This window comes from Lissotriton helveticus, chromosome 12, assembly GCF_964261635.1.
Source record: "Lissotriton helveticus chromosome 12, aLisHel1.1, whole genome shotgun sequence".
NCBI lineage: Eukaryota > Metazoa > Chordata > Amphibia > Caudata > Salamandridae > Lissotriton > Lissotriton helveticus.
In genome coordinates this window covers 644,123,990-644,138,170 of record NC_136073.1, presented here as the reverse complement: position 1 = coordinate 644,138,170, position 14,181 = coordinate 644,123,990, and the positions used below count along the sequence as shown (strand labels likewise).

At 49.5% G+C, this 14,181-nt stretch overlaps 1 protein-coding gene across 2 annotated transcripts in view; it reads left to right on the top strand.

Annotated features, from left to right (window-relative positions):
- ZDHHC1 (zDHHC palmitoyltransferase 1) overlaps positions 1 to 14,181 on the top strand; it is a 658,528-nt gene that overhangs the window by 156,253 nt on the left and 488,094 nt on the right. For both annotated transcript variants that reach the window (XM_078670152.1, XM_078670151.1), the window contains exon 4: positions 1,994 to 2,095. In XM_078670152.1, coding sequence (XP_078526278.1) covers positions 1,994 to 2,095 — 102 coding nt within the window. The remainder of the gene's footprint in view (positions 1 to 1,993; positions 2,096 to 14,181) is intronic.

Genomic DNA, 14,181 nt, shown 5'->3' with positions numbered 1-14,181 from the left:
CTCTGATGTGGTCACTATTACACTACTAATAATATTAGTTGCTCTGTACAATTTTCATTGAACATGAATAGCTTTTGTTACAGAAAAGGTTGGAGCCCCCTGGAGTAGGTCAAAACCAAGCCTAGGAATGTGTGTGTGTATATGTATGTATGTGTGTGTGTATATATTGTGAACAAGGCAGCAGTGGCTGTTGAAACGCGTAGATGTTACCCTTGTTGAAATAAAGCACCAAAAGTGTATATAACTTTACCTGGAGTGCCGGATGATTATTCTTTGAACTCACGAGTAATCTTATAGCGGATATATATATATATATATATATATATATATATATATATATATATCCTTTCAACAGCGGCCCTCCTCCTGATAAATGGGCGCTCTTCAGCGGTGCGAAATGCGGTACTGCAGAGCCACGCCGTTTCTACTAGTTCTCTCACAGTTTCCGCACGCACTCACAAATTAAGGCTTCATAGGCGTTGCTTCAAAGTTTCAAGATTACTTCAATTGCATTCACACTTATAAATATCAATTGCTAATCCCCAATGATTCTGAAATTAACTGTAAAAAATATGCATCCTGTATTTTATGACTCACTTAGGTTAATAGCGATTATGTAAGGGTTAAAATCAACACTAGTTTAAATTTTTCTTTGATTAATGATAAAAACCATACTTGTAAAATTGAATTGAAAAAATGTATGATAGTATATGTGACCAGTCAATAAGGAACGAGAAGAGAAAGATGTACAAAATCAATGAATAGCTGCACATGTAGCCCACTAGAGGGCAAAAATCTGTATAAGTACAAATGAGTATGCCCACTGGAGGGCAGGATTTGTGACAATGTAAGAGCAGCTGGGTACACAAGACCAGTCGAAATAATGCAAATTATAATTCAAATGGGGTTTGAATGGATGAGGTAACATCTGTGGTTTTAGAATTAATTGTTTGTATTATTTTTGTTGCGATTCACGGTAAATTAGTTTACCTAAAAAAATTGTGCACTACAGTGTGCAGAATGCTTAGCACAAGGCTGCAGGAAATGATGCAATGAGGTTGTCGTGCACATTTAAAAAAAAAAAAAAGAAAAAAAATCTGCTTCCTGAAATTGTTTTGCTCGTGAATAAGGTCTCAGTTGAAACTGAAGCGCGTAGTGCTACTGGCATGCTGATTAAATTTAAAGCGACGCCTATGAAGCCTTAATTCGTGAGTGTGTGCGGAAACTCCGCCCGTGGTAGAACTGGTAAATATATATAGATAGATAGATAGATAGATAGCATTAATTCACTCACCCCCCATAAAATCCAGAGACCGGGAAAACTGAGAATCTTAATTGGGCACTCAAAATTGGGATTCAACTGGACATCATGCAGGGGGCATTCCCATGTCAACCAGAAAACATCACTGTTCCATCCGCAGTTGTTGTTTATTTTTGTATGTATTAATTTTATTCAGGCTGACCAGTCTCTTGCCACTGGTTTTGTTGGCTAATGTCACCATATTTGAAAACAATCCTTATGCTACCAGGTTCAAGATGTAGCTAACTGAGCTAGCAGGTTACTGGGCATGTGGCCAATTTTTTTTTTTTTCATTTATAATAAAAAATATGAATTGAACTGCTCTATTGATATTCACATCATTTCGCTCCCTTCTTTTAATAGTTCTCTAATCTGCAAAAAGTCTGCCTCTGTAGCACTCCTTGTTTCCCTCTAGCTGAGGTCAGCAAAGAAGTGCCCTTGCCTTCTGAGAGCATTATTGAGATACTGATGGTGAGGCTGATGTCACTTCTGTCAGCTCGCATTCAAAAATCATTTCCGGTCAAAGTTCATTTTAAAGCCTTCACCCTTTGCTGAAGTATGCACAAATGTTTATTCTTGTTAACCAGACACGTGACTACACTGAAAAAACGCTACTTTCGTTGGCATTGTTCTTTTAATGTTAATTCTCATGACAGTATTATTTATTTAGCATATAAAATGTTCTTTTCATAGGAGTCCGAAGTCCAAGCACTGCAGTTCTTGTAATAAATGTGTCTCCAATTTTGATCACCACTGCAAATGGCTAAACAACTGTGTGGGGGGCCGAAATTACTGGTAAGGTTATTTCATTTACCTCAAGCTACTACTTTTGGCTGTCAATGTGCCCTCTGTACCACAAAGTGCTTATGTTATGGATGTACAGCTTTTTAAGTGAACTTTTGTAACCCTTTAGTAATGGCGAACAATCGTTTTATTAGGCTTTGTACTTTGATCAAAGAAACGCAGCAAAACTCTTTGACACTGATATGATACACACTTTGTCGGTCTGGGCCCTATACGTGACCGATTTGAGCTGACCGCTTGGCAATCTTTAAAGTCAATTAAAGTCCCTATAATCCTCCCATGGGCCTCCAACCCTGTAAAATGTCCGTGGGCAGCCATTGCTCTTGTATATTGTGCGCTCAGCCTGCATGCACCAATCCTCTCCTGTCCGCGACTGGAATATTGTGGGCACCTCCCCCACTTCCTGGCTATGTCCCTCCTGCAGCAGGGTGTTTTTAGGTAGGGTTTGCTCCCCCGTCTCCCCTATATTCACAGAGTACACAGCTGTCCTGTTGAAGGTCAATGGTTCCTCCATGACTGATGACAGCCACTTTCTTAACTGTGACCAAAACTACAGACTACATAATCTCAAAGGGTATGTACCGGTGTCCCACTCTGGCCGCATCCATGTAAACACTTCTCAGCTCTTCCCATTAGGAATAATCTCGTTCTGGTGTGGTAATTGTGATGTAAGATTTTTAGCTTCACTAATCTGTATCCTGATTTAATGGTGACTTCGAATGGGTGGCTGTATGCCTCCGCCATCCTCCCCACCCCCCAGTTCTCGTCAGTCAGGACACCCATCTCTATTTCCCATCAACTTCTTACTACCACCGTTGCCCGCTAAGTTGGGAAAATACATGTTTTCACAGAGAAGCTGAGAGGAGTCTGAACTCCGCCATCACATTCAGCAGGTCCCGGTATCCCTGGAGGGCATGGCGACTCTGCATATAGCAGAAATGTTGTGTATCTGCCAGCTCATACTGGTTCTGTAAGTCTGTGAAGGGAAGTAACCCCTGCGACCCCCAGATACCGTTCCGATATCCAATCATGCCGCATTATGTCCTATGGTCCAGCCCTTAGAGGTCCTCCAAAGAGACTTAATTCCACAGAGGGGTCTCTAGTGTCAGTTGCCCCTGCTAGCTCATTTTCCCAGTGCTTTTTGCCACACCCTAAAAGTGAAAACTACCGCCTAATGTCTACAAATTAAGAAAAAATCATCCTGACCGGCATAACATTTGGAGGATTGTAAAGCGTCTTGTCTAGAGGCTTCCTATCCCACGATGTCTTATACTGGCAACTCTAAGTCTGTTCTTTTTCATTTTGAAAGAGTGAGATTTTTGTGTGTGTGTGTGTGTGTGTGTGTATATATACACCTTCGCTTTTTGTGAAGCACCCTACATTTGGTAGGTAAACCATTTGATCGCACCTCCAACTAGTTTGTGGTGTGACACCCTACTTGCCATTTCACTATAGAGTGTGAAGTATTCTTTAAAATGTCCAGAAGAAGCCTGTATGGCAGGGAAGGTATTAGGCTTATTGGAAAGCTTGAAGCCGTCAGAGCAGTTAAAAAAATGGGTCTATAGGGAAGGATGCATTTACGCTGTGACTCAGCCCTCAAATCCAAAATAGACCCACAGAGAGAAAATCCAGGAGGTAAGCGAGAAAGAAACACATTTTTTTTGTCACTTCCGATTTGACATTTTCCATTCCACGTATTTCAAAGTTTTCAACACAGTTTTCATCAGGAGCTCTTGATGTTCATGCATCACCATTGCTCAACATCTGGGAAATCATTGGCATTGAGGCACTCAATCTTAAATGTAAATGCCAGCATTTGTAAAGTGCACAGCTACTTCCTGAGAGTTGTCCCGGTGCTGGGGGCCGCCTGGAAGATTAAGCAAGTTATTGCCCAGAGTCACATGGTGCTGGGCTAACCTGCCATCTGAGCCGGGGATCGAACCGTGAACCCTGTGGTCCGGAGTTGGGCACCCTGGCCTCTGCGCCACACCTCTTCCACACCCTGTATCTCTAACCAGTGGCAGCTGCTTGCAGTAAACCTTGGTGGGGCAGCGTGGGGGGGGGGTCGAAATAATAATAATAAAAAATAAAAAGAACTTACCTGCCGCTCCCGGACACCTCCCTGATGCTTCTCTGCTTCAGCCACCTCAGTGCTCCTCTGCTCCCCTCCCTAACAAATCCAGACGCTGTTCTCATGCAGTAGAGAAGTGCCAGGATTGGGCTGAGCGGGCTGAAGAGCCATTCAGTTAGGGACAGGGAACCGGTGCCTTTTCTCCCACCCGGCTGTGCAAGACAGCTGAATTGGAGAAATGCAAGTGCGACTCCCAGGCCCACTCCCTGGGCCTGGCTGCTGTTGACGCAGAGCATGGTCCGCTCACCCTAGACTTGGCAGACTCGGCTGAGTAAGTGAAAAATAAAATGCGAATAAAATAGTGTTATTATAATTTATTTTTAATTTGCTGCCTTTCAGCAGTGGGGTTACACTCCTCCACCATAACGGAGTAGCCGCCCCTGTCTCCAACCTGTTCAATGTTGTGTTTCACTTGAAACTCCTAGCTAATGGCTATTGATGAGTGCCAGACATGCTTTCAGTACTGCCAAATGGAGGTTTCTGCCAGATGTGGATTCTTTTCTCACTGTGACAATACAATACAATTGATTTTATGGAGCGCACAGCTACCTAAAAAGATGTCCCAGTGCTAACTATAAGAGTGTCCACTGAATTAAGGGCAACACCAGCAAAGGAGGAGTTTATGGCAAAGTCGAAGAGAAGCGTTTTTGATTCTTTTCCTGAAGACCGTTTCAGAGGGGCAACTTCTCAAGGACACAGGAAGGGCATTCTACAGTCTGGTTGTCAGATAGTAAAATGAACGACCACCACTTCTGGATTTGACCATACAAGGGGTTTTAAAAAGCTTAAGATTATTAGAGCGAAGGGATCGCACCTGGGATGAAAGTTTGAACCAGCACCTAAGGTATAGAGGGGCTCTGGAGTTAAAAATCTTGAAAGAAAAAGTGAGGGCCTTAAACTGAATCCTTTTGCCAATCGACAGCCAGTGAAGCGGACACATGGGATTAGAGATATAACACCAGGGGAGAAGTTTCAGGATCAGTCAGGCAGCAGCATTTTGAATAATCTGAAGACGATGTATAAGCAAGGAAGAGAGTCCGAAATATAGACTATTAGAATAGTCCAGTTTAGAAGTGATCAAGGTATGCACAATGGTACGGATGGGTACATCTGCCTCCTCATCTTTAGAATTTTCTCCTGGGCCAGCATTCCACGGAACCATTTTTCTTAGTTTTCCCACATCGACGAAGACGTCAAAATTGCACGGCTCTGCTCCGTATAACGTCACCGGAGCCATAAGAAGACCCCGTCGGCGTACTGATGTCAGTTCCCTTTTTTCCGCGATATCGAAGCAGAACGGATTTTCTGGGACTCTCCATTTCTGTAGATTTACATTGTTTCAGTTTCAGTAGCTGTGGTGTAGCAGTGCGATGGCTACAGAAAATAAGTCAGGGTTCAAGCCTTGTAGGGAATGTGGGGGTATTATGTCCATCACAGACCCCCACGAAGATTGCCTTTGGTGCCTGTCATCTGATCACGATGTCAAGGGATGTTCATCTTGTCGAAGGATGAAGGCTCTTAAGGAGAGGGAGGCGAAGTTGTTCATGGCCCCGGCACGGAAGGAGAAGAGAGGCCGCAAGAGATCCAAGTCAAAGTCGACGACCCCGCACACCTCAATGTCTTAGAATAAGCACAAATAGAAGCGTCATCAGGGGTCCCGGCATCGTTCTTCGAAAGGCTAGTCTTCGAGGTCGGCTTCTCGGGTCCAGAGGTGTTATGGTAAAGATGTAATCTCGCCTTTTCCCTCTCCTTCTCGGCAAGCAACTCTGGCCCATTCTCAGGCGCCAAGAGATTCGCCGACGCCCAGAGAGGCTTCTCCAGCACCTCCAGCGTCACCTGCTCTGGCTCCGGTGTACCCGGTGTTGCTGCCACAACCTGCCTCACGGCCTCGGTCGGATACAGACCAGGCGGCTCCTGATCCATACCCACCCTGTCCAGGGTCCGGGTGCTGATCCGTAGCATTTTTTTTAAATGCGATGTTTTCCGGCACGCTGGCTGGCTCCATGGGTCCACTCTCTTATAATTTTGGCATCCCCCAGGACTATGTCCAGGCACCTTTCTTGCCCTTCATGTCTGACTCCATCATGGCATTTCCCAGCGCAGAAATATTTGACGCCGATCCTGGAAGTCTCCTTAACGGCTTTATGTGCCATCGATGGCTGCTAACGAGGGACCTCCTTCGATACCTGCTCCAATGTCACCGGCGCCACACATGGTGCCGCTGACGCAGATGCCAAAAAAATCTGCTCCAGGAGAGCGGCTCAGAGGCTGTTGGAAGAAGAGGAGTTCCAGGGACAGCAGGAGCAGGCTGGGGAGGGGGAAATTCAGGACTCGGTGGATGACTTTGAGGGTCTGCAGGAGGCAAGTGGTTTGGAGACTTACCCAGAGTGGGAACTTTCTTCCCCTAAGACACTGCTTTCTCAGGATATGGCTCCTTATCACACGGTTATGAGGAAGGCGGTTGACCTTTTAGATCTGCATTTACACACTGCAGAGGTCAGGTCCAACATTCTGACTGAAGTTTTGCACTCTCCTTCTGTAGTGGAAACTTTGCTTCCATACAATGAGGCTTTGACAGAGCAGACTTTGGAAGTGTGGCAAAAACCTATGTCGGCCTCGGCAATATCCAGGACTGTGGCAAGGCGCTATAATGCTGCTCCTGGTGATCCAGCCTTTTTTTCATTTCACCCTTTACCGGATAGCTTGGTGGTTCAACCTTCATGTTCGTCCAAACAGGCTGCAGGATCCTTCCCTTCCACCCCGGGGGATAGGGATTCCAAAAAGCTGGAGCAGTCGGCAAAAAAGTGTTCATCTTCGGCAAGCATGGCTTTAAAATCTACAAAGCCACATGCTTGTTGGGAAGATCTATCCATGTTTTGATGGACACAGCCAAAGATGTGGCTCCTAAACTACTTGAGGAAGTTCAAGCTCACTTTCTGGAGATGTTGTCTGATACACAGGCTGCAGCCCGACGGGTGATCCGGTCGGGATACAGTGGATTCAGTCGCCAGGGTGATGGGCTCTTCGGTGGCTACTAGAAGGCACACCTGGTTAAGAAGCTCAGGGTTTTCTGCAAATGTGCAAGCCACTCTGCTTGATCTCCCTTTGGAACAAAGGCGGATTCTGCTCTGCATCGTTTCAAGGATAGCAGGCTACTGCGAGATCCTTAGGCCTTCAGTCCTTCAGTCCCAGCCTAGGGCTTAGGGTTACAGAAGATTTCGAGGATTCGGGAAAGTGGCTTCTTTTCGAGGCCGTCAGCAGCAGCAGAACCCCCTCTACTAGTCGTATAGAGTGAAGGGAAGAGGCCGTCTGCGGGGCAGCAGTCTTACTCCTCCTCTCCTGTCCCCCCCCCCACTGCATCCGCAGGGAAGCAGCTCTAGATCCCCCATCTTGGAACATGTTGGTCCTGTAGGAGGCCGGGTGTCCCATTTTCTACAAAATTTGAAATTTGTTACATCGGATCTTTGGGTTTTAAATCTTGTAGAGAATGGGTACGCCCTCCCTTTCCAGGCGTTTCCCCCTCCTTACCCTCCTCGCCAGAGCTGGTGTTTGGAGGACCATCTTTTGCACCTGCAGCAGGAGGTCCTGTCCTTGTTACAGAAAGGTGCCATAGAGGTGGTTCCAGAGCAGGAAAGGGGTCAGGGGTGTTACTCCTGATATTTCCTGATCCCAAAAAGCACGGGCGGTTGAGACCAATCCTGAACCTTTGGGTCTTGAATTTTTACCTCAAGCAGGAGAAGTTCAAGATGCTAAGACTAGCTCAAGTTCTTCGGTCGCTGCAGCACGAAGACTGGATGGTGTCGCTCAATTTGCAGGATGCGTATTTCCACATTCCCATACTGAAGTTGCATCAGAAGTATCTCAGTTTTACGGTGGGATCTCAACACTACCAGTTTGCAGTCCTTCCTTGTGGACTTACTTCGGCACCTCGGGTCTTCACCAAGGTGATGGCGGTGGTTGCGGCTCATCTCAGAAGGTATGGGATTCCAGTATTCCCCTATCTGGATGACTGGCTGCTCAAAACGAAATTGCCCGAGTTGGTGCTGCATCGTCTGTAAACCACGGCTCGGCTATTCGACTTGGGTTTTTTGATTAAATGTACCCAAATGTCACCTGGTGCAATCTGTTCATAGGGGGAGTATTAGACACTACTGTGAATCATGCCTTTCCGCTCCTCAGAGGATTCTGGACATCCAGGCTATGATTCATTGTTTCAAGAGGGAGTGGCTGTTCCTGTACTGAAGGTCTTACGCCTGCTCAGTCTGTTCGCTTCCTGCATACTGTTGGTCAACCATGCAGGCTGGCTTATGAGGGCTCTCCAGTGGTGCCCCCGCAGGCAGTGGTTTCAACACAATGGAGATCTCAGGGAGGTGATCAGAATCTCGAGACACTGCAGCAGAGCTCTTATGGTGGAGTGTTTCGGACAACCTTTCTCAAGGGAAGCTGTTTCACCCTCCTTCTCCGGTGTCCATGGCGATAACGGATGCCTCCACTCCAGGGTGGGGAGCTCATCTGGGGTCTCTGTAGGTCAAGGGTCTTTGGTCGAGGAAAGATTACTTCATATCAATCTTCTAGAATTGCGGGCGATACATTTGGCTCTCAAGGCCTTTCTTCCCTCCCTTCGCGGTCAGTTAATTCAGGTCCTGACAGACAACACTACAGCGATGTGTTACAGCAACAAGCAGGGAGGAGTAGGGTTGTATCGTCTCTGCAGAGAGGCTCTGCGGCTCTGGTCCTGGACCCAGGACCAACAGATTTGTGTGATTACAAATCATCTGGCCGGAGTGCTGAATGTGCGTGTGGACAGTCTCAGTCTGCAGCACTCAGCCGATCACGAGTGGCGGCTTCACACAGAGGTGGTTCACTGCAGTTTCTGGTTGAGGGGGTTTCCTCCGGTGGACCTGTTTGCCACTCATGAGAACACTCACTGGATGTCGTTCTGCAGTCTCCAGTATCCAATGCGGGTAGAGTTGGGGGACACGTTTCAACTAAATTGAAGCTTTCATCTTTTTTAAGTGTTAGAAAGGCGAACCCAGGAGCAGCAGAAGGTGTCTGACTGACCACCCCTAGGTCTACCCCTCCTTTAGAGACGGGGCCGAGCGATGTCGAGAGGCCTCCGGCGTGAGGGCCCTCTCCTAGAATCGTACAACAGAGTACCCACACCACTACAAAAGTACACGACACGTAGATAGAGTTTTCAAGCTTTGTCTGGCAAAAAGTATTGATTCAATATATACAGTAGGTCTAGGGATCTGGAAAGTCTCGTAACCAGGGGTGAGGTAGCGGGACAGTCTTATAGATGGTCGGTTGCAAGGGGACCCTACGCACAGCTCTCAATCCTCGAGCTGGGGGGTTCCGAGAGGTTGGGCCGCGGCAGCGCCAGCAGGTTCCCAGGTGGTTCAGCGAGTGGACCGCGGCAGCGCCAGCAGGTTCCAAGGTGGTTCAGCGAGTGGACCGCGGCAGCGCCAGCAGGTTCCAAGGTGGTTCAGCGAGTGGACCGCGGCAGCGCCAGCAGGTTTCAAGGTGGTTCAGCGAGTGGACCGCGGCAGCGCCAGCAGGTTCCAAGGTGGTTCAGCGAGTGGACCGCGGCAGCGCCAGCAGGTTCCAAGGTTGTTCAGCGAGTGGACCGCGGCAGCGCCAGCAGGTTCCAAGGTGGTTCAGCGAGTGGACCGCGGCAGCGCCAGCAGGTTCCAAAGTAGTTCAGCGAGGTGAGTTCGTATCAGGGTCAGTCATCAGCGTCAGCAGGGCTTCTGGACTCCGGGATACAACTGCCGTCCTACTCCGGGGCTGGCCCAGATATAGGTCTGGAGGCCTTTGATGTCCGGACCCTCTCGCCTGGGGGTCAGAGGTGCCGGGATAATGGTGTCCAGACACCCAGCAGGGGGGTGGAGCCAGCGCCCAGGGAGGCCGGAGGGCGATCGATACCAGGCGTCCGGGGACGGGGGGAGAGCCATCGAAACTCCCTCCTCCTTGTCTCTGGTTGTGTGGCCACTCGACCACCCGGAGGTTCTTGGTGCCTCGATGGCGGGTTCGCTGGGGCTGTGGCCGCGGCTGGGCCGGGACCACGTGTCGGTGACGCGAGGGGCCCAAGATGGCGTCGGGCCTGGAATATGGGTCCGTGGTGGGCACCGGACCGGTAATGCTGGGGCGTCCCGAGTGTGCCGTGTCAGTGGTTGCGGACCGCCGGGTGGCGGATCTGGTGGGCTGTAGGTCGTGCAGAGGGGTGCCCAGGGCCGACCCGGGCTGGATGGAGGGCCGATGTCGTCCGAGGCCCGCCATGTGGGAGGGGTAGGACCACGCCACGAGGCCGGGTCCAACACATGTCCCCCCCAGCTGAAGGCAGGGGAGAGTCACCCATCTTCTTGGGGATTCTCCTCGCCAAGGCGGAAGAATCTGGAGAGGCCGTCAGCGTTGGCGTGGTCGTTGCCAGGGCGATGCTCCACGGTGAAGTTCATCCCTTGGAGGGAGATGGACCAACGTAGCAACTTCGGATTCTCGCCCCGCATCTGCATCAACCGCCGCAGGGGCCGGTGGTCGGTCTGCACTCGGAAGTGGGTGCCGAAGAGGTAGGGCCGGAGCTTCTTTAGGGCCCATACGACGGCGAAGGCTTCCCTCTCGATGGTGCTCCATCGTTGTTCTCGGGCCAGCAGGCGCCGGCTGATGAAGGCCACCGGAAGGTCGATTCCGTCCGAGTTCATTTGGGAGAGGACGGCCCCAACGCCGTGTTCCGAAGCGTCAGTTTGGACGATGAACTCTCGGCTGTAGTCGGGGGCCTGGAGCACCGGGGCGGTGCACATGGCAGTTTTTAGTGCCTCAAAGGCTACTTGGCACTCGGGGGTCCAGTGTACCTTCGGGGGTAGTCTCTTGGAGGTTAGTTCTGTGAGGGGCCCCACAATGCTCCCGTAGTCTTTTATTATTTATTTTATTATTTTATTTTGAGCATTTGTAGAGCGCAGCTGATACCTTGCAGGCTTCCTGGCGCTAGAGAATACTCTACTGATAAGAGACCGGGGTAACTAGCAGGCTGATAGACTTAGGGGAAGAGCCAGGTCTTGATGCGTTTTCTAAATGGAAGAAGTTGAGAGATCTGGCGAATGTCAATGGGCAGACTGTTCCATAATTTGGCCGCTGCGACCCTGAAGGATCTACCCCCGGTTCTGGCTTTATTGTATCTGGGCACCTTTACCAGACAGGCCGAGGATGATCGTAGGTCTCTGGTAGGAGTGTACCACAGAAACAGAGTTTGCAGGGGTTTGGGCCCAAGTCCGTGCAGAGCCTTGAAAACGATGCAGAGGGACTTGAAAGCCACACGCTGCTTTAAAGGTAGCCAATGTAGCTCGGCCAGGGCTGCTGTGGCCGAAGACCTTCTCGTCCAGCCAAGGGCCAGCTTGGCGGCGGCAGATTGAATTCTTTGAAGTCGGTCCAGCAGCGTGACTGGGGACTCAAGGAGCAGGGCATTACAATAGTCAAGGCGACTAAGAATCGTACACCTGACTATCAATGCCCGGGCTTGTGCAGGGAGAAGTGGCATGATTTTTCGCAGGGAGCGTAGCAGGGCTGTACAAATCCCCACTGTTTTTGCTACCTGGGTTTCCATATTCAGCTTGTTATTGAGCATGGCTCCCAGGTTGCGGACCGAGGAGACTGGCTGAGGTTTGTCTCTTGTCTCTGGAGGCCAGAAGTCACTCGGAAACTGGCGAGGTACATTGGTGCCAGCGCAGAACAGAACCTCTGTTTTGGAGGAGTTGAATTGGAGGGAGTTTCTGTGGAGCCACCCAGCCGTCTCTCTTAGGCAGTCATGGAAGGTGGTTAAAGGGATGGAATCTTCTCCTTCCCAGGAGAGAATGAGCTGCGTGTCGTCAGCGTAATTAATCGTTTTTATCCTAAAAGACTTAATTAACGTGATCAGCGGTATGAGGTACACGTTAAAAAGGATGGGGCTGATGGAGGAGCCCTGGGGAACTCCCTGGGGCACAGGTGCGAAGGTGGATTGAAATGGGGGGAGGGAGACAGCCTGTTTCCTGTTCCGCAGGTAGGAGTGAAACCAGAGCAGCGCTGTGCCATCCACCCCTGCTTCACCGAGTCTCTGCAGCAGCGTACTGTGGTTGACCGTATCGAATGCGGCAGACAAGTCCAGCAGTATCAATGCTACAGGCTGGCCCCTGTCTGCACGCATGCGAAGGTCCTCCATGGCTGTCAAGACCGCTGTTTCGGTGCCGTGGGCAGGACGGAAGCCGAACTGGAGATCGTCTGAAAAGTTGTTCTGCTCTAGGTGACTGGAAAGGCAAGAGCTAACCCATCGTTCGGCGACTTTCGCTGGAAATGGCAGTAGGGAGATGGGTCGGTAGTTAGATAGACAATCTGGGCTCAGGGAGGGTTTTTTTTAGGAGTGGGGTAACCAGCGCCTGTTTCCACGAGGTTGGAACATAGCCACAGTGCAAAGACTGGTTACATATTTGGCGCAAGGTGCCGAAAAGTTCAGTTCCAAAACTTTTCCAAATTTTTGGAGGCAGGGGGACGAGCGGGGAACCCGAGGTGATTCCAAGCGCCAGTCTTTCAAACTCGGAAACAGGGATAGGGGGGAATTCCCGTAATGTGGCCGTCAAGCTGGAGCCTACCGGCGACGGGTTTTGAGAGCTGGTGCTGGCTCCCTGGATGTTGGGGCCTCCCAGAGAGGGGGGGGACTTCAGGTTTTGAATGATGGTGTTGATTTTATTAATGAAGAATGCTGCAAGATTATCACAAAGGGCTTGGGTGGGAGACTGCGTTGAAGTGACACAGTCTGGATGGGTTAAACTTTTAAGTATCTGAAAAATGCTTTTCGAACTATTAGAGGCGTTGGTAATGGTGGAACAGTAATAGTTGGCCTTATTATGGGCAATGGCAGTTTTGTACGCCCGGAGGTTATCTTTCCAAAGAGTTTTGTTAGTATCAGAGTATCCTTGCCTCCATCTTCTCTCTGATTGTCTGCAGGCTAGTTTGAGGGCTCTCAAAGAGTCATCGAACCATGGGGCAGGTACTCTTCTCTTAGGTTTGCCCTTTTTCTGAGGGACGAGGCATTCGGAGGTGTTGAATATCCTTGTGCAGAGGGACAAGTAATTGTCCTCCACCGACTGAGCGGTGGAGAAGCTGTCTTCCACCTCAAATACGGGGCCGGTCAGTCTTAGTTTATCCAGAGCTTTCCAGTCTCTATACAGATAATCAGGGCTGGTGCTGAGCGACGGTCTGCTGGCCCTGCTGCCGGCAATATAAAATTTAATAAGCGCATGGTCGGTCCAGCAGATAGGCAGAATGTCGCTCAGGAATACTAGCTGGGGAGAGGAGAAGATTAGATCGAGCTGGTGCCCTGCGGAGTGTGTAGGTTTATGGACCAGCTGGAAAAGTCCCATACTTTCGCAGGAAAGTAGAAGATTGTAGAGAGCAGAGTCCAGGCTGCCATTAGGCCATAGGTTAAAATCGCCCAGAACGATCAGCTTATTATGAGAGGTAGCCATATTGGTAAGGGTGGTAAGGAGCGACTGCTGCTGTGTGGAATTGAAGGCTCCCGGCGGGTGGTAACATATCACAGCCGTGAAAGTTGTTCCAGAGTGGCAGTCGATTGAGAGGCCAAGTATTTCCATACCGGCCACTGGGTCCATATCAAGGGTTTTTATGGACCAAGAGGCTCTATATATTATGCCGACTCTACCACCCCGCCCCTTTGGTCTAGGGAGATGCAGGATTTTAAAATCTTGTGGACAAGCCCAATCCAATTCTATATTACAATCGGAGTGGGTCCAGGTCTCAGTCAGGAATAGAGCGTCGAGATGGTGGTTGTCAATGAGCTGTGAGATTTCGTTGGCATGTTTAGGCAATGACCTGACGTTCAACAGGCCACCTGACAATAAACCCTTGCAGGCAAAGTCGTGCAGAGGGTAGGCAGTGTCTGTGAAGGAAAGATGGCCTT